The sequence below is a fragment of the Camellia sinensis genome, chromosome 10 (genome assembly GCF_055761805.1).
Source record: "Camellia sinensis isolate YWXY chromosome 10, ASM5576180v1, whole genome shotgun sequence".
In the NCBI taxonomy this organism is placed as follows: Eukaryota; Viridiplantae; Streptophyta; class Magnoliopsida; order Ericales; family Theaceae; genus Camellia; species Camellia sinensis.
In genome coordinates, this window is record NC_138970.1 from 172,260,165 (window position 1) to 172,282,305 (window position 22,141).

A 22,141-nucleotide genomic window follows, 5' to 3' on the forward strand; every position below is an offset into this window, starting at 1 on the left:
TTTGAAAAAGGACTTCTAAGGAGCACGCCCGTTACCTCTCGTGACCATCTAAGAATCCCTACCATTAACGTGAGTTCCATATTTACTTTTAATAACACTAATATTAAATTATTCATTGAGAATTTTCATACATTGGGATTCTTATATAATGTAACGGTTGTAACTAAATTAAGGTAGAGTGGACAAATCGTTTTGGAAAATGCTATGGATCTCAAATAATTTACCTAATTTTCTATCAAATATCTCACATGGTTGTGGGACTCACATAAGCCTACATGTGTGTAGGTCCTACACTCATGTGAGAAGTTTAATATAAAAGGGCAAATTACATATATCCCCCTTGAGATTTAGCAAAATTACAAATACCCACCTGAGATTTGAGAAATTACAGATACCCCCTGAAGGTACTATTTGCATAACAAATTAGGGGGCAAATTGTTATGAAAATATAAACCTCGAGGGGCAATTTATTATGAAAATATAAACTTTAGGGGAGTATCTGTAATTTCCGAAACCTCAGGGAGTATCTGTAATTTAACCAAACCTCGAGAGAGGTATATGTAATTTGTCCTTAATATAAAAAAATTTAATAAACTATTTAGAATCCATAGCATAACTCAATGGTTTTTGAAATAAAGGTCCTCATGTTCAAAAAGAATAAAAGCTCATCCGTCACATTTCACAAATGTATTCAGTGTGTTTGGTTTGAGTTTTCTGAATTAAGTTTTTTAAAAAATTGACTTTTTTAGTTTTCGTATTTTTTTGTTTTTAATGAATATTTTTTAAATTTTAAACATTTTTTTTTTTACTTTTTTAGATGCACCTTACTTAGATGTATCTAAAAAGTAAAAAATTTGTGAAAAAAATATTTTTAAAAATTAATAAATACATAAAAATATAAAAAATGTACTGAATTCTTGTATTTTTTTTGTATTTTTGGTATTTAGTGAATTTTTTTTAAAAAAATTTATATATATTTTTTTACTTTTTAGGTGTATTTATGTTTGGTGTGTCTAAAAAGTAAAAAAAAAATACTTAAAATATTAAAAAAATTCAATAAAAACAAAAAAACATAAAAAATAAGAAAGTAGAATTTTCTGAAAAGTGTTTTTTGAAAAGTAAAAACAAGCAAGGTGATTAGTTTTATAAATTTCACATTTGTAGCAAATCATACAATATCCATATTTTTTTTGGATAAACTATTCATATTTTTTTTTTATTTAAATCTAACTACTATAACGTTAATGCATTTTAGTTTGAAGCCTATGGTTAATAGGTGGGTTGTATGCCATATATTTGCAAGTATTACAATATATACAAAATAAATCTCAACCATACATTGATATTATTTTGTTAGTATTTGTAATCTATTTCAGTGTTTTATTGGGTCTTACCTAACTGAACCTTAAAAACCGAAAAACATGAATAAACAACCAAAAAAACAAGAATATTATGTACTAATGAGAATATATGTCACATGTTCAACCAACAAGAAAACAAGAAGTGAATTTAGAACAATCTTATATTTATCATATTTTTATATAATATATTACACTTCTCATCTTTATAGCTTGATTTAAATTTTATTTTGATCTTTATTATTTTAATATAAATAATTTGATTTGTACATTTTAAATATAGTTTCAATTTGGTATTCTTGTCTAAATTTTTGTAGGTGTGTACCTCAAGAGACTAACAAGTTTCCTAAAATTATTAATTTAAACCTCTAATTTGAACGGAAAAATCAAATTAAAACTAAATTCAAAATGTAAGGACCAAAATTTTTAATTTAAAATAATATGGACCAAAATAAAATTTAAGTCAAATTAAAGGGGTTAAAAGTGTAATTTACCTTGTTTTAATACCATACAGTGTTGGAAAATTCTACTTACACCACAAAAAATTCTTTTTACACTTTTAATTTCTCATTACACAACACATAAAAATCAATTATCTCTTTACAAACACTAAATATCCAGCATAACCTTCATCCTTACACTCCCTAACTCTACTCTACCACAATCACCACCTTTGGCAGCCATAACCTTCAAACCATAACTCTTCCACCTCCACCTCCGCCTCCAATCACTACCCTGCAACCTCTGACCACTGTGATCACCACTTATCGCCACGACTACCACCAAAACCCTAATTCCTCAATCCACACACCCTTCACCACCATGTCCCCCAACCACCACCACTGCCTCTGCCGCCGGTGCCAATCCGAACCCTCTTTTTGCCTTACGTACCCCCCACTCCTTATTATTCTCTCTCTCTCTCTCTCTCTCCATCTCCCTCTCCCTGTGTGTGTGTGTGTGTGTGTGTGTGTGTTGTGTGCAGTGGTAGTAGATTTGGGTCTTAACGAATGACGGAGACGTGGTGCACCATGGTTGTAATGGAAACGATTTGTCGCTACAAATATCGAGCAAGGGTTCACAGTGTAGAGAATGGTTGAAATGAGAGTCAAAGGCGGGAATGAGGAGTTGTAGTTGTCGGAGATGGCCATGACACTACAACATATAAAAGTTTTAAAGACCAAATGTTTTGATCTCTAAAAGTGAAAATTTTATTGCAAAAGACATTTAGAGACCAATTTCTATCGTCATGAAAATATTTGCTAAAAGGTCGTCCCGAAAAGTTAAAAACAAGACTTTTAGCGACAAAATTTAAAAAATGTCACTAATAAATAGACTTTTAAGGACAAAATAATTTAGTTTCAAAATGGCTTATTTTTTGAGACAAAAAATTTAATCCCAAAAGGAAAATAATTCATCATTAATGTCTAATTTTCGTTACTAAAAATATAATGACACTTCGCAACAAAAATATTTGGTTCATAAAAAATAATTTTGTCTCTAAATTTTGGTCTCTAAAACCTTAATTTTTTGTAGTATAAGTGTGGTTGGTTTGTGGGGAAGAGTGGTGACGGTGGTTGGTCGTGACGGCTGAAAGGAGGTCGCAAAAAGAAGAGGAGAATTTTTTGGTGGAAGAGGGGCTGTGATTTGGTGGTTGGAGGTGCCGACAATGGCTTCCGGAGTTGTCAGCGCTGGAGCCACAGCGTAGATGGGCGGCGATGGGCGACGGCGACATAGGTGGCTATGGTGGTGGTCAGGTAAAGGGGTTCAAAAGATGGCGAGTGAAATGAGAAATTAGGATTTGTAGTTGTTAAAGTTTTTGAGGGATTTTTAGTAATTTTAATTAAGGTTAAAATTGTAATAATTTTTTTTGAGAATTTTGGGGTGTAATGAGTTAGAATGGTTGTGTAAGTAGAATTTTCTTATAATGTTCATGATTTGTCAATATACCATTGGTGTAATAGTCCTGCCACTCATATATATATATATATATATCTATAATATAGTGTTGACAATTAAATTAACACATTAGATAATAAGATAAAATGACAAAAATAGATAATAAATCTTCAAAGCAAGCCTAAATAGGTGCCGTTTGGTAACACTTACGTTTTCAGTTTTCAGTTTATATTTACAAAAATTTAAAAAACTCAAATAAAAACTTGTTTGGTAAAATTTTTGATTTATAAATCAGTGGTCTCAGTTTATAAATTTGGCAAAAAAATGAAAACACAAAAAATGTGTTTCCATTTTGAGTTTTCAGTTTTTTTTTTATCACCCAACACTAGCTACCACCCACCACCATTTTCCACCACCGTTTTCCGCCACCACCATCCGCCATCCACCTGCCATCCACCCGCCACCACCCACCACTCGCCACTACCATCCACCGCCCACCACCACCACCTACTTGCCACCACCACTCACCACTCACCACTCACTTGCCACAACCACCATCCACCACCTGCCACCCACCACCACCACCACCACCACCACCAGCCACTTGCCACTCACCCGCCACTATCACCACCACCACCGACCACCACCACCACTACCACCATCACCCACCACCCACCTACCATCACCACCCACTCGTTACCAACCTACCACCTGCCACCGTCACCTATCCACCCACCCGCCACCACCACCGTCCGCCACCACCTGCCATCCGCCACCCACCTGCCACCACCACCTGCCATCGTCACCCACCCACCCACCCACCATCACTACCTGCCATCCGCCACCCACCACCCGTCACCGTCACCGTCACCCATCCACTCACTATCAGCACCCGCCACCTACCCGCCACCACTACCCACCTGCCACCACCACCCGCTACCACCACCACCACCACCCACTCGTTACCATCCGCAACCATCACCCATCCACCTACCCACCACCACCACCAGCTACCCACCAACCACGCCGTCACCACTTTTCACCACCGTCTTTCGCCGCCACTTGCCACTACTCGCCATTTCTCACTCTTTTTTATATTTTAAATTTTTTTTAAACATTTTGTTAATTACCAAACGCGTTTGTAGTTTATGTTTTTCTAAAAATAAACAAAAAATAAATAAAAACCAATTTATAAAATTTTTGTAAAAATAAATTAAAAACATAAACATTATCAAACACACCCAACTGTTCAACTCGTTTGACTCATTTTATCATACTTAAACACCACCAGTAAACTCCAACCACTTTCCGTCAAACTCTTGCCATGGCTTATCACCCTCGTTAGCTTTGACCATCATCTGATGACATAGCTGTAAATTTTATGAGTGTAATAATATTAATGATCTTTTTAAAGTAAGTAATTAGTAATAAGAATAATTTATAATACATTATTTAAACAATATCACATGATATTGAAAATTTAATTTCCAATTTTAACGGCTTAAAAAGAGAGGAATGGCGCCAAAATCCAGGTCAATTCTAATTTCTAATGTACATGCAATTTGCAGCCCTTGGTCAGCAACTTTCACGGGCATCTTCATTTTTCTCTGTCTCTCTACCCTTTAAGCTTCGTTTTTGCTTAGGTCACGGTTTCCTCGGGTACCCTCTCTAACTCTATTTCTTATTGGGCATAGCACAACATTTAACCTTACTCTCTCTCTCTCTCTCTCTCACATTTATTATTCATTTAAAGCCTCTTTTTACCCGTTTGAAAAAGGAAAATGTTTGTAACCTCTTTGTAGCCTCCTTTTACTAGGGTTGACAATTTAAAATCGACCCGATGAGAATCCGATCTTCCGATCTCGAATATAACGGTTATTTCTTAAAAAATATTCTCGACGGGTCGGGGATAGTGACAAAAAAATATTTTCGATAATTTTCAGGTTGGAGACGGGAATACATATTTCAGTCCCGGCCCGACCCCGGCCCGAGCACGCCCCGATCAGTCCCCGTGTGTATATAGATATATATGTCTCAGTCCCTTGTGTATATAAATATATGTTTAGAAATTAGTGGCTAGGTTATTATTTTATCTCAACCACTCTCTCTCTCTCTCTCTCTCTCTCGCGTTCTTCTCTCCCCTCTACTCTTTGTGTGACTCTCTGTGTGACTGAGAGATGAGAAAGAAGCGAAGGTCCAACCCTCCGTTCCGTCGCCTCCTCCCCTCCTCGCCTTCACCACCGTCCTTCATCGCCTCTTCTCCTCCTCCCCGTAGTCCACTTCGCCCATCCATGACTACAACGTACACAGACTTCGATCGACTCTCTGTGTTGATCTGCCACAGACTTCGATCACAGACTTCGATCTACCTCCGACCACAGACCACAGACCACAGACTTCGATCAGTTTCTACGGCGGTAGATCTACCTCCGATCTGTTTCTACGGGGGTAGATCTGCTTCCGATCTGCCTTCAATCTGTTGCTATGTTGATTTGTTGATGATATATATATATTTTTTGTATTTGATCTGTAAGTTGTACACTGTATTGTTGGTTTTTTTTTTTTTTTTTTGGACGGGGAAGTTTCGAGGTCGGGGAAACCCGATCCCCGTTAGGAGGCGGGAGTGGGGGCGGTGATAGGCTCCGCGTCGGGGATTGGGGCCGGGGATGGGGACATTTCTGCCATCGGGGATCGGGGATGGGGAGTGTGATCCTCGGCCCCGACCCGCCCCGTTGCCATTCCTACCTTTTACCCGTTTGAAAAAGGAAAATGTTTGCAACCTCTTTGTGTATGATTCTCATATTTTTAAAATGATTTTAACCTTTTACGTATATATAGAGTCTTTTTATGTATGTGATGAGATTTATATTATGAGTGATTTAGATTTATATAAGTCTTGTAAGGTCTGATAAATGTAATGATCTCAATCATTACTCTTTAAAAAGTTACAAATCAGTGAGACAATAAAAAAAATATTTATATTTTCATGATAATGTGTATAGTATAAATCTTTTGTGTCTGTTACAACTCTGTCTTACTTTTCAAAATTTTATCAAAAAATATTTCATTTATAATACAATTATCCTTTCACTGCCCAACTAATTTGTAATTTTCCTTATTTCTTTCTCATTTTCCCTCTTCTCACCTCATCTCCCCTTCCCTCCCCTCCTACATAGTTTCTTCATTAAATAAAAAAGTTCTCATTCCAAGAACCCAATTCCCTTTTCTCTTTCTTTCTCTCACTTTCAAGATTTTCCCACTTGTTTCTTCACATTCCACCCAAAAAACCCATCTCATTCTTATCCTTTTTAATTTAGCTGAAGAACATGGGGTACCCAGAGAAGCCTCAAATGGAGGAATCAGAAGGCAAGAAATGGGTTATTGCCGGAATTCCGCTACGGAGTCCATTGAAGCCGATATTCACAAATCCAGTGCAGGAAAAGGATGATGATGAAGACAAAGAGTGTTCGACGACGCCAACGGCCGAAGAAGCGAGAATTCCCAGCAGACTTTCGTGTCCGCCGCCTCCAAGGAAGCAAAAACCGGCTTCGAGGTGTCACTACAGTGGTGGTGCTGTTAGAGAGTTCTTTAATCCACCAGACTTGGAAACTGTTTTCATACGCCGTGTTGAGAGGGCTTAAACTGACTTTTAGGGAGGTTTCTTCTTCCACCTATGTTGTTCTAGTCCATTTCTGATTTTTTAGGGTTTTTATTTTATTTTTCTTGGTTATGTCTCTTTTAGCTCTTAGAGGCCTGGACTTGGAGAGTTCATGTACATGGCTTTTAAATAAATAACATGGTAATTTAACTTCAGTTCATTGGTTTTTTCCTCTCTCTTTGTAGTTTTCTTCTTCATAACAAAAACAAAAAGAAAAAAGTCTTCAAAAGCTTGTAACCAGAGTTTTAAATATCAGTCAATATATACTGAACTAAATCAAGGCTTAAATTTTTTAATATTTATTAATATATTGGTCGATATTATTTGATATTAGCTCATGTAACGGTATTATTGATATTAGTACATATTTCTGAAATTGTTATTTAAAATCACCATAACTCTAGAGCCATTCAGTGCTTATGCTCGGTAATTACTTGATACATATGAAGCATGGACTTTATGTACTCGGGATTAACAAGGGCCAAAAAGTTAGGAACAGATAAATTAATCAGAGAACAAGACAATCTTCTCACATGAGTCTTACATTTCTGTGATTCTAGAGAGTTGTATCGTATCTCTCCAGTTTTGTATTTAGTTTCTGTGCAAGTAACAAAACTGTAATGCAAAGTCCCAAACACTTTTGTGACCAAAAAAAAACAGAAAAAAAAAGAAAGTGTGCTTTCATCTTGAAATAGAGGTGATAAGTAGTTACTGCATTAGTTCATGTATATATAAATCTAGAAACATTCTTCAATTTTTTTTTGTTTTGAACCTAAACATGGTGATAGTCTGACACCCTTTTTTATCTCATCTTCTCCTCTCTTCTCCTCCTTTTTATGCTTCATACTTCTTCCATTCTCTCTCTCTCTCTCTCTCTCTCTCTCTCTCTCATACACATGCAAGTCAAAAAAAAAAAAAAAAAATTCTATCTAACTAGAGAAAAGGGCCTAACAGAGGCAAAGGTAAAAAATCCTTTTCACGGCATGAGATGCTGCTTAGATGCTTTAAAGCTGATTGACAAAGACATGTCCCTCTCAAATAACCATCAAAGCCAATATATCTCCTCCCAAGTACTTTTTATGCTCTGTGTCATCACTCATGGTCCACTCTTTCAAGTCTTTGTTGTGTGTCCCACCATCACGCCCCAATGACTCTTCACCCACCAATGAGGGTTTGTGATAGTGGGAAGGTTCTGTCTAATGCTTATGTGATAGGAGAATGGTAAAAAAAGACAGCAGCTACATATATGGAGTTATGGATTAGAATCCTATGTGAGGTGCATCTCACAGTTATTATAAAAAGAGAATTTAATGTTTAGGGAGAGAAGATTCTTGAAAATGGTTATAAAGGAACTAGTTTTTGCTAAAAATGCGAAGTGGTCACTCTCTTCAAGTGTACCAATCACACTCCTCTTCGTATATATGGAAATTGCTAATCACCGCCCAATTTTAATGTACGTATGAAACCTGTACACAAAAATATATATATATATATATATGTATATATAATTTTTATAAAATTATAAAGTTAGTTATTTGAAAATTTGAAAGTATATAAAAATTCAATTTGTAAAAAGTACAATGAAAATTTTAATTATTTTAACTTTATTCTCACTTTTACAACAATTAAGTAGCGAATATTAGTAGGGATTAATGAAAAAAATATTATGAAATGATTCATGAAATTTTTTTATCTTTTGATTAGTGGGTGATGTTTTATTATATGCGTAATCCAATAGTGGAGAATTTTTCATGATCATCTTCATGATATTTTTTCGTAATTTCTAAAATTACTCATAAGTAGTTTGTTTGAAACATAAATTGCAATGTATTAGTCAAATCAAATCTTCAAGTATCTAAATGTTAAACATTTTGTAAAAAATAACAATTTGTTCTCAATATATAACTAGCACATTTAGGGTGACAATTTTTCCAATATTTTTTTTGTTATTATTATTATTATTATTATTTTTTGGGATAAATCATTGTTAAAAAAATTGATATTTTTTATAATTTTTTTTTTTTTTGTTATTGAAAAAGTTGAGTGGATTCTTTTGAAAGAGTAATTTTTTTTTTCTTCTTCTTTTTTTTTAATGGTTATCTTTTCTTAGTAAAAAAATAGATAGGTTTAAAAATTTGAACTTAGTCAAAAGTTAACTAAAAAAATACAAACCAAAGACAATCTTAAAAATGTGAGATGGCAAAATCTCATTTTTCAGCGACTGTCATTTTACCTGACTGAATTCTATTTTCATCTCTAACTCTTATTTTCAAGTTTTTTCCCTCCTAAAAACTAATTCTCAATTATGTATACACATATATATGCTTTGAATGCCCAATTATTTAGATGACCACTTAAGGACAAAGTGAGATACATTAGTTGCAGTGATGATTTTTGTTTGTTAATGGACTGTTCATGATAAAGCTGATCAAAACCCAGTTTATTTTATGAGTGGAGAATAATGTGCATGATGAATCCAATTAAAGCAAATATTTTATTTGTATTTTTTTTTAAATGAGTGACAAGGGGAAGTTCACCTATAATCTTAAGGTTCCCTTTGTACATTAAACAAAAACCTTTCTTGGGATCGGAGCTTTTTGAGAAAAGCACTATTGTTTCAACACGTCTTCACTAATACTCCAAGCTTAAAAATAATTTTTTTTTTTTTTTAAAAAAGAAATATTTACAGTTTCTTCAATTATTGGAGGGCACGTGAGGGGAATTTTTTTTTTTTTTTTTTTTTTTTTTTTTTTTTTTATGTTTGGGGGAATCTGATCCCTACTAATGCAAAAGTATGTCTTTAATTTCTTTTTATGGTGGGGTTTGATGATTGGTTTTTTAGTATATTTTTTTATTTTTTTAGAATTTAAATAAGTTATGTATTTGGTAGTGGTCAAAAATATTTAATTTTGGATCTTTTTAAATTTTCTTTTTGATGAGAAATTATTGTATTAAGCTTACAATATTTTATAAGGGCACAGTGAAAGTTTTAAAAATATTAAGGGTAAAATTGTCATTTTAATTTTTTTTTAAAATTATATTTTTTATTTATTTAATGGAGAAGTCATTCCAAACAATTTTATTTGCTTTTGGCTTCTTTCTACTTAAGAGTTGGTTATTTGGTATATGTTTGGTATTGCTATTAGAATTGATTATAAATTATAACTTTGAGCAAGAGTTTCTAATAAGTATTTGCTTAAGTTAGTTATAAATTGAATTTAAGAAAAAATAAAAAATATTAAAGTACAACTTTACTAAAGATAGTTTCTCACATGAAACACCCGCTAACTAACTTTTAAAAATCAACTCATTGAAATGGTAGTGAAATATTTATATTGGGTATGGTGATAATATTTCTCCCATTCTAAAGCTCGCTAATTTAAACTTGGACGGTTTACTCTAAACTTGATTCAGTTAAATGCACTATAAAACCAAACTCTTTATGATTAACTCAATAAAAACTCGTTTGAGATCATTTGAAATGTGAACAAACCAGATTTTATACTCTGCTCGACTTACTTCTACCTCGATTTATTTCTACTTGTGGTGTTGTAATCAACTATTCATATTTATTCCTACCTCGTTTTGGGCTTACCTTTTTAAAGAAATTCCAAGACCTTTAAACTGGCATGACTGTATAATTTGACTAAGATCTCATTTGACAACTTTTAATTTTAGTTAAAAAGTTAAAAAATCATTATAAATTGTCACATTATTATTTTTATTTATTTTTACATCTTTTCGTAAAAAATCAAAAAATTATTAAAATAATATATTCCTAAACAAGGCCTAAGTTTTAGCCTAAACCATTCAGCCCGATCCATTTTTGGGCTTTAAATTCAAGGATTGGGCTAGTTACACAAAGTAAACACTTCAATTGAGGCCTGTGATCACTAGACATCTCTAACTCTCTGTAATGGTGTTTCCATTGGAAAGTATTAGGGGTCTTCTGGTGAACCGGTAAACCGATTTAATTCGGTTCAAATGTCGGTTTGGTATGATTTTTTAAAGTAATGGCTTTGATTTTGGTTCTAAAAATAGTGAAACCGTTTAAATCGGTCCTGTTCTCAATTTCAAAGCTTTGATTATGATTTTGAACCAAATCGGACCGTGACATATTTGTTTAATATTTTTTATATAAAAAAATAAAAAATAAAATGTTTTTTATAAGATTTGAACACTAGCCATTATTGTAAAATTGATAAACTCAAACCAACTTAACTAAACTAATTATTATTAATTTGTTTACTAACATAAAATACATATCATATTTATTGTTATATAAAATTCTTAAAATCGTAAACACCAAACCTATTTTTATGGTTCGGTTCTGGTGTAGTTACATAGGTTGACGGTTCGGTTACGATTCTAATTTTTTTGGAGCCGTAAAAAATAGTTCAATTCTGAATTACTCTAAAACTGGACCAATCTGATCTATGTACACCCCTCAAAAGTACATAAAATTTATATTTTGTTTCCCTGAGTTAAAAATATTCTCACTTATATTTTCAAATTCTTGAAACCCCATAATATGAAAGTTCACACAACGTTTCCTATAATAAAAAGAAAACAAGTTCATTTGGATAGCAAAAAAAAAAATTCAATTTTGAAAACTGAAAAACATTTTCCCAACACCGCTACCACCATCCCACCCCACAAGGATGGACCTAGAGGGAGTAAGAGGGGGCGACTTACATATCAGCTCTCTCTACATTTGAAAACAAAAATCAATGATTGCACGACTTACACCATTTTATATATGAAAGGTGGGATTCAAAGTGTAAAATTTAGCAATTTTGACAAAAAATATAATAGTAAATTTTGATTTCTCACAACTAGTGCCGATAAATTATCTTATAATTGATCTTTTTACCTTTTATATTTGCAAAAATTGATGCTATAATTTATACTTTATTTTAAAAAATTTTGTTAGACTATGTGGTTGTTTAGCATGTGCTAAAATAGCACATGTTATTTTAATACATTATTTTATTTAGGTCACAATCTTTTTATTTAAGTCACATCATATCTTTATCACATCATTCAAATCCAATTCATATTTCATATTTTTTTTTTATAAAAAGTTAAAAAATATATTAATCTAGAACTTCTCAAACAACCCCATTGCCCACTTTATGTTAGAATCCTACATCCATCCCTGTTTAGAATCCTGCAACCGTCCATGCCACCCCACAACCACCTTTGCCGACACCATTACCACCGCTATCACCCGTCAATAACACATTACTTTAAAGTCACAAACGTATATGGAAAAACATTTCCCACACAAAATATTATTTTTGTTGAAATAAACGAAACTTTCCTTCTATACAAGTCCTGAGATAGTAGTTAGCGGCACATATAAGACGAAGGGGTGGAGGAGCAGATAGAAATATGAGAGAAGGCCTTAATTTTGAAGTATATTTTACAAATAACGTCTAGTGCTAGTCATGAGTAACATCACACAAGATAGAAGACCCTCCAAGGGATCATTTGATTAAATTGAGCAATCACCAAAGCTCCTGAAGATTATCTGTTTCAACATCCAAGTCCGTAAAACTGATACAATACCTATCTGATCACAACCACGAGAACCCAAAAATTCTATCATCATAAATCTCAAGAGCTGCACCTAAAGTACAGTGTCAATTCTACTACAACACCACCCCTACCAACAGTTGTAATTGAAGATGTTATCAAATTAGATATAATAGAAAATAATTAGATAATTTAGTAACAAAATTTGAACAAGTCAATGTCTTTAAAACAGAAATAATTCCTTTCAACTGATAAATGAGGGAACAATCCAAGTACACTTCAAAGTCTGTCTCCACACTTGCAAGAAATTCACAACACAATCAGAGTTCCAATGCATCAAGTGAGGGGCCTCCGGAGGTATTAAGTTTGAAGCAACCATCTTTGCAGCCTACTCTAATAACCTCCTTTAAAATTGTCATGAATCACCCACTCAATAATGCAGGGGTGTATATATATATACAAATATATCAAGAACTTATGAGGAGCTGCTGAATCCCACAAAACCTCCAGCAATGTCATCTAAAGCTATGGATGCTCAGTATGAAAGTAGCATATCTCTTTATAAATAATGACATAATTTTCCACCTTGTGTGCATGGAAATCCATGACAACGATGTGAGTCAACATTAGCATACCAGCACATAGAATGTATGTAAACATAAAATTTCAGAACATAAACCTTACACTTTGGATCATTTACCATGTGTATTATCAAGAGATCAAGACAAAATGACATACCTGAATCCATTGATGAACGGTTAAACGGAAGCGTCTGATTGTCAATAAAACCTTAATATTGACTTGGTTAGAGCCTTCTAATCCTTTCCCTTATGTGCCTTATGTTTCTCCTTGAGAGGATTTAGAAAACAAAACAGTATTCTTGTTTTTTCACTCTTGGGAAGGAATAGGGACCATAACCTTTTAAAGGTTGTAATTGGTTTTCATAACTGAAAGGTAATGAAAACCAATAAATTAACCATTATTGGTTTCATAACTGAAAGGTAATAAAAGCCAATAAATTAACCATTATTAGTTTCATAACTGAAAGGTAATAAAAACCAATAAATTAACCATTATTAGTTTCATAACTGAAAGGTAATAAAAACTAATAAATTAACCATTATTATTATTGGTTTTAAAACTGAAAGGTAATGAAAACCAACTTTAACCAATATGTTTTAATTTCTATTTCTGCCCCTCATAGAAATAGAAATTATACAACTAGTATCTACACATTAGGTCCATAACACATATACCCTTAAGCCTATTAACTAAATTGAATCACTTAAATTGTAGGCTTCTTATAAATGATAACACCACATTTAATTATGTGGTCCCATTGAGACATTATCTAACAATCTCCCACTGGACCACATATGTATCCTGAAAAATGTGCTTAACTTTAGTGAGCTCAGAAATTTGTTATCATAACTTGAGGGTATCCAAACAATCTTGTCCATTAACTATATTAATATAGGATCAAAGCGGTCTTCGTTACATCAATCGTAACTCGACCCACCAATGGTCACGTATACTAATACAGCTAAATGACATAGATCAATCATGGATGCGTAGCATGGAAATTACATGTGATGTGATCCATACATGCCTATTTCCAACTGGTCCTACTTAACTTTATTGAGATCAATACTTCACAATACGTAACAGAGCGTAATAAACTGAATACTTCATTTCTGCAGAAATTAATCTAATTACATAGATAAAACTCAAGACTGACATAAAGCAGTAATATAAATACAAACTCCCACTAAACCAGAATGTTCTCAAATAGAACAACACCCATCTGAGCAGTGTGCTCATGAAAGACCTTGGGTGGTAGTCCCTTCGTAAGTGGATCCGCTATCATGGAGTTTGTCCCAATGTGCTCTATGGAAATCTGTCCACTCTGCACTCTTTCTTTTACAACTAGGAACTTGATATCAATATCCTTTGATTTTGTCGAGCTCCTGTTGTTATTGGAATATAAAACTGCAGACTTATTGTCACAATATATCTTAAGTGGTCTTTCAGTGCCTTCCAAAATACGCAACCCAGTGACAAAATTCCGCAGCCATATCCCTTGGTTTGATGCCTCATAACATGCTACAAATTCTGCAGCCATGGTGGATGAAGCTATGAGCGTCTGCTTTGCAGACCTCCAAGAAATTGCTCCGCCAGCTAACAGATAAATATAGCCTGATGTGGATTTCCTACTGTCTTGGCATCCAGCAAAATCGAAGTCGGAATATCCAATGACCTCTAACTTATCCGATCTCCTATATGTGAGCATATATTCCTTTGTTCTCTGTAAATATCGCATAACACGCTTGACTGCTTTCCAATGGTCCATGCCAGGATTACTTAAATATCTGCCTAACATGCCAACTATAAACGCAATATCCGGACGCGTACATACTTGAGCATACATTAGACTCCCTACAGCCGAGGCATAAGGAATCTTCTGCATTTCTTGAATTTCAAGACTGTTCTTCGGGCATTGGCTGAGACTAAACTTGTCTCCCTTAGCAACTGGGGTTTCACCTGATTTACAATTTTGCATGCCAAATCTAATGAGTATTTTTTCGATATAGCTCCTTTGTGATAATCCCAGAATACCTCGAGAACGATCTCGGAGTATTTCGATTCCTAATACAAAGGAAGCATCACCAAGATCTTTCATTTCAAAATTCTTAGATAGAAATCTCTTGCTGTCATGCAATAAGTTTATATCGTTTGTGGCAGGCAATATGTCGTCAACATATAAAACCAAAAATATGTGTTTACTCCCACTGAACTTGTGATACACACATTCATCAACAACGTTAGTTTCAAAACCATACGAAGTGAGAACTTGATGAAATTTGAAGTACCACTGACGAGGTTGAGGTTGTAGAGTTTGTTCCTCAGGAACAATTACCTCATCTTGAATGGGGGTTTGAACTATATTATCTTGAACAACATTGTCAGGTTCTCGAGCAATGACAGGTATAGGAACCTGTGATTGGTCAAAAGTAGCAGTAGGAAGTGGGATTACTCCTGCTTCCTCCTCAAAGACAATATCTCTAACTGGATTTCTCCCCCCAAACTCAACATCCTCAAAAAATGTTGCAATTCCCGTCTCAAATATTGACCTATTTGTGGGATCATAAAACTTGTATTTGTGGGATCATAAAACTTGTATTTGTGGGATCATAAAACTTGTAACCCCGTGATCGTTCGGCATAGCCAATAAAGTAGCTGCTAATGGTTTTAGAGTCCAATTTTCGTTCATGAGGTTTATAAGGCCTCGCCTCAGCAGGACACCCCCACACATGCAAATGTTTTAGACTAGGCTTTCGCCCAACCCAAAGCTCATAAGGTGTTTTTGCAGCTGCTTTAGTTGGCACCCGATTTAAGATATAAGTTGCTGTCTTTAGAGCCTCACCCCAGAGGGACTGGTAAAGTAGAATGACTGATCATACTTCTTACCATATCCTTAAGAGTCCGGTTTCGTCTCTCAGATACACCATTCATGCTAGGTGATCCTGGCATGGTGTATTGTGGGACGATTCCACATTCCTCCAGGTATTTTGCAAACAGTCCTGGACGTTGTTCACCTGATCCATCATATCTGCCATAGTATTCACCACCACGGTCAGACCTGACACTTTTAATCCGTTTGTTGAGTTGTAACTCAACTTCGGCCTTAAATTTTTTGAATACGTCCAAAGACTGTGATTTCTCATGGATAAGAAATAGATACCCATATCTGGAATAGTCGTCTATGAATGTGATAAAATAATGTTGACCATTCCAAGACGCCATAGGGAATGGGCCACAAATGTCCGTATGAATTAATTCTAAGACATCTGTAGTCCTATGGGCACCATATTTCTTTATTTTGGTCTGTTTTCCCTTGATACACTCAACACAGACATCAAAATCTGAAAAATCAAGAGAGTCCAAAATTCCATCAAACACAAGGCGCTCAACTCTAGATTTAGAGATGTGACCTAGGCGTTTGTGCCATAATGAGGCTGAATTTTCCTTAGTTAATTTACGCTTTGTACCTCGTGATTCCACGTGCAAGGTTGCATTATAAGATGCAATAGTTTCGAGCAAATATAGATTATCAAACACATTAAGTAAACCAGTACCAACAACATTGGAATTAATAGACATACTAAACTTCATATTTCCAAAAGAACAATAATATCCCAATTTGTCCAATACAGAAACAGAAATTAAATTCCGTCTAAAGGACGGTACAACAAAAGTGTCTAATAAATCCAAATAATAACCAGTTTTCAGTAATAATCTAAAGTGCGCTATTGCCTGCACTTCTATCGACTTGCCATCACACACAAAGATGTATCTTTCAGCATCAGTTGGCTTTCAGTAGTTCAGGCAACCCTGCATAGAAACACATATGTGAGTAGTAGCACCAGAATCTACCCACCAAGTGTTTCTTGGTACTGAAGCTAAATTTATTTCAGAACAGACCAAAACATGAAATGTACCTTTCTTTACACGCCAGGCGACGTATTTGGCACAATCCTTTTTTCTGTGTCCGGGCTTGCCACAAAAGAAACAACCATCCTGCACTTTCTGTTTCTTTGGTTCCGGACCCTGAGGAATAGCAACTTCCTTTCCCTTATGCGTTCTTTTGCCCGTATGCTTGGAGGTGCTTGCCAGATGAGCACTTTCAGTCCTTTCTTGCTTCAATCTCTCTTCCTCTTGCACACAAAATGAAATGAGCTCATTGAGAGTCCATTTCTCCTTCTGGCAGTTATAACTGACCTTAAATTGGTTAAATTGTGCAGGAAGAGAGATGAGAACTAAATGCACGAGCAAATCATCAGATAAGTCGAGCTTTAGTGCCTTAAGTTTTGAAGCCAGATGAGACATTTCCATGATGTACTCGCGAACATTACCCTTGCCTTTATACTTTATTGAAATCAAGCTTGCTAAAAGCGTGCTTGTTTCAGCCTTATCGTTTTTAGCAAAACGCTTTTGAATTTCTGAAAGAAATTCACCGGCAACGGTAACATCCTCTGTTATTGCACCCCGAAAAACTTCTGGAATCCCACGCTTCATGATCATAAGACTTAGCCTGTTAGAACGATCCTACTTTTCAAAGTACACAGTTTCCTCAGGAGTACTTTGTGCAGTGAGAGCATTCGGTTTTGGCATTCTTAATGCCAAGTCTATGTCCATGCAGCCGAGAACAATCAATATGTTCTCTTTCCAGTCCTTAAAGTTTGTTCCATTTAACATTGGAACATTGTTCATGTTGGCAGAGATTGAAGTAGTCGACATTAAAGCTGAATAGACAAGAAAATAAAAGGAATGCTCACATTAAGTTACCAAACAGATAATCTCTAAAAAAAAAAATAACAACATCTCAAGATACCTAGCACAACATTAATACCAAACCTTTGGGTAGTGATATTAACTGTAAGTGGTATTCTTGTTGTAATGATCAAACATTGACAATAAGTTATGTCAAATAACAAATCTATCTTTTGATAGATTTATTATTCACATTAGGTTTTCTTGACAATTGGCACATGTTTATCACCACAAAATGTGTGTGTAATTCTGCCAAGTTTTAATCATGTCTTTGGACCGATAAATACCCGCATGAGATACACAGACATGAACTTCAAAACATTCCATATAAAACAATCTAGACAAGAGAGATCACTTTTGTGACATCTTGTTTGAATTGACTTATATTGAGAATGTTAGAAAATTAAATTTCTGTAGACGTTGTATGAAATTACATTAAATTTAAAGATTTCTAAATTTGTGACCCCGTATATGTTATATAATCTGAAGCAATTCCAATTATATATATACATATATAAATAGAATTGACGGGTCCAAAAAAAACTGCCCACCGAATCATTTTACAATGCCAGAAAATAGATTGCCATTTTCACAGAACAAAACAGGAAAAAACAGAATTTACATCCATAAGAAAATTCAGAATCTGATTCCAGGAAACTAAATAGAATGAATAAAGCATATCAATTCTGATAAGACACATGATATGTTGGCTCTGATACCACTTGTAAACATAAAATTTCAGAACATAAACCTTACACTTTGGATCATTTACCATGTGTATTATCAAGAGATCAAGACAAAATGACATACCTGAATCCATTGATGAACGGTTAAACGGAAGCGATATACCCTTAAGCCTATTAACTAAATTGAATCACTTAAATTGTAGGCTTCTTATAAATGATAACACCACATTTAATTATGTGGTCCCATTAAGACATTATCTAACAATGTAATGTGAAATGTTGCAGCAGACTCTTAAGATCCTCAAGTCTAACTCTTACCATACTTCAAACGAAAGATCATATAGATTTACGAGGAAGTACAAGATGCAAATTCAGATGCCCTCGTAAACTGGCATATAACAAGGCTGGATTTCGGCAAAAAACATAAACCCGATAATCAGCGATCTTTTTGGGAGCACAAATTCTGGTTAATCCATTTTCTGTGTAACCCAAAATTCAAGTTGACTTTATGACTATGAAGTTTGTTTTCTCAGGGTATTGGTCTATCATTTTTCCTTAGTTTTGGTTGGTCTCATTGTTGTAATGAAATCTTTTATGACTCATCATAAGCACTCATTTCCTTTTCCCAATAGAGTTTTATGGTCTATACAAAGAGATTCTTATAAAAAAAACTCCTTCCTTTGCGTAATAGGGTAGGGTTGGTATAGTGATTTTATATCATATCATAGAGGATCAATTCCAATGAGCCTTTCAAACTAGTACTTTTTGTAATGGACTCTATAGCTTCTTCAATAAACGGTGGTTCTTCGATCCAGTTTTGAATGATGACTGCTGTAAAATAAAGGCACAAACACATCTTCTCAATTGGAGTGTCATATTTCTCTTGCCCCTTATTAAGGCAACTTGGTGGTAAACAATAACTTCAACTATATCAGACCAGACTTAACAGGTAATAAATTGCTTTGGTGTTCTATGATTCACTTCCGGATAATGAGTAGGTAGTTTGATCCTTTTAATTTTTCTCTTCAAACTTTTCACAAATCTGTTCTTATATGTTACAACTACCCTGCCTTTTAAGTCCAATCTCGAACAAAAAGCAGTAGTAAGCACCAATCATACGTATAGCATTTCTTGAAAATAGATTTAATGGTTTCACTCTTCCTATCTACTTGACCATCTTACACATGCTATTCTCATCTAATAGTTTACTATCAGATCAGCTCTCATCTCTATGACACTATTAAGACCGACTAATAACTAAATATGACATCTTGTTAAGGACTCTCTTTTGTTTTTCCTCAGCAAGATTCATGATTGTTTGCAAAACCAATGTAGAAAGATCTATAGCAGTTCTATCTTTGAAAAAACAACCAAGCATTGACAGTCACTAAATGCAGATTGAGGTGGTTAATTGCCTTGGATACCAATTTTTTCACCTCGGGAGGTTGAACAGTCACTAAATGATCTGCCCCCATAAGAGCAGTCAACAACACCCTTGCATTCTTGAAAGCCTCACTGTTTCCAGCATGTATTGCAAGGTAGCAGATTAGAATGAGTACATGCACAAATGTTGGTTCACCCTCGTTCAACAGTCCCATCTCAGGCAGGAGGGACACCATCAAACTCAATCTGGTCGCCGCCCCTCAACCTTATGGCAGAAATTAGCATTGACAGACAGTGCAACTCTTTAATCACCCTCACCAGTTGGTCTACAACATATTTTGCAGTGGGAGAGGTAGTCTTAAAGGCTGTTAGACACAATAGCGACAATGAGCCGGATCGGACGCTCGTAGAGTGAGCCGGCTTTGGAGGCGGAGTCAGAGAAGCGGAGGGTGGACCGGAGCGGAGGAGCTGGGAGATAGAGTCGACTTGCTTAGCTAGCTCGGCACACTCAGCCTGGAATATTTTGGCCTCGTGGACCGCCTCTCGTATTCTGTCGGACAACCGAATTGGGAACGATAACTCTCCCTTGATTGGTTTCTCTCCGATGCTTCTATCCATCACGCACTCTCAAACCAGTGTAAATGTAAATGGGTAAAAGAATTTTATTAGGGTTGGAATTTGATATCACTGGTCAGGTTCGAATGGAGGAAACGACTTTCCGAAACTTTTGGTAAAGTTTTGTTGCGGTGGGTTCGTCCGTCGTACTAATAAGTGCTCCTTTGGTTATCATCATAGGCTAAAAAAATTTAAAAAAAAATTACAAAAAATTATAAAATTATAAAAGACAAAAATTAAAAAAGGAAAAAAAAATTTTTGACATTCTAAAGTCAAAAAATTAAAAAAATCAACTAAAAAGTCATTGCCAAATGACTCCTAAACAAGAAGGTTCCCTACGCAGATATGAACAACACTATTTTTTTTTTTTTTATCAGCAAAAATATGAACAACACTATTACATTACAGGTTTGGATTGAAATAAAATTAAAGTTTAGATTAGTCTTTGATGACCCTTTTTTTTTCTAATTAAATATTTTACTCAAAAAGTTAAAAAATTATTAAAAGTTATCACATCACTCTTTGCTTTTTTTGTACATTTTTTTAAAAAAATAAAAAATTATTAAAATAACATGTTTCCAAACAATGCTTTCCACAATTTTTATTATTTGTTTTTGAGAGGGAGATTCATTAGCCGGTTTGGGCCGTGTTAGAAGCCGGGCAGGTGATGTCCGAGTGTGTTTGGGCCGAGCTAATTTGGGCTTGTCCAGAGGCGGTTTTGTTCGGTCGAGGCCCAGGACCATGTTTGGACCGAGCTACTTGGGCTTGTCCATGGCCAGAGTCGGTTTTGCTCGGCCAAGGATTAGGCCCCGTGTTTGGGCCGAGCTTACTTGGCCGAGATGGTCGCCTGCCAACCCGGGTTCCATGGTTCGCACGTTTAGCTCGGCGGGAAGGCCTTCTGTTTACCGGCTCAACCTGTCTTGAACTCCGCTCTGTCGGAATGCTACTAAGCTCGGTTGTGATGGAGCTCAGCAAGTGGAGCCCTCAGACTCGTTACGCAGCACGGTCGTATGAGGTCGAGGTGATGCGCTAGGCTGCCTAGTTCCCGCTAACGTTGTCTGGCGGTTTGGTTAGGTGGTGTTAGCTAGATTTGTGCTGACAGATGGGAGAGCAGCTCCACGTGTCAACAGACTAATGGGCACAGAGCTGAGTACAGAAAGTATATAGGCATGACTGCGCCCCTCATGCTGGGGATGGAACACCATTTGGTGAGAGAAAACTTAACATTCATTCAGCTCTTCTATCTCTCTCTCTCTCTCCGAGTGTGTGCTAACTTGATCGTCGGAGGGGTTTTCCGGCAACCCATCGCCGGGTAGCTCACCGCGGTTGTGTTTGCAGGTCGATCGGATAGATTCGGAACTTGGACGAAAGGAGTACGGACAATATCGAATATTTTTTCCCTATACAATTGATGCCATATGCAGGAAAGCTTTGCAGACACAACCTTGTCCTCCGAGCTCATCCGATCACCTTCCATGGCGAACAACGACGAAATACCGTTGTCTGCCATTGATGGTGTTACCCTGGAGTCAGCTAGAAAGAGAGATGGACTCCCCGTCATTCAGAACATAGCGGACCTGGAGACTTCCCCAGGAGGACTTCCAAGAGATGTGCGAGATAAGCGTGCTAGAAGTTTTGGTCACTCTCGGAGCCCAGACGGACACCGGCAGCGAAGA

At 35.5% G+C, this 22,141-nt stretch overlaps 1 protein-coding gene across 1 annotated transcript; it reads left to right on the forward strand.

The window, feature by feature from the left end:
* Positions 1 to 6,580: 6,580 nt before the first annotated feature.
* LOC114301060 (cyclin-dependent protein kinase inhibitor SMR6) lies at positions 6,581 to 6,895 on the forward strand. Its single transcript, XM_028245962.2, has one exon. The coding sequence runs from the start codon at positions 6,581 to 6,583 to the stop codon at positions 6,893 to 6,895; it is 315 nt and encodes a 104-aa protein (XP_028101763.1).
* The last annotated feature ends 15,246 nt before the right edge of the window (positions 6,896 to 22,141 follow it).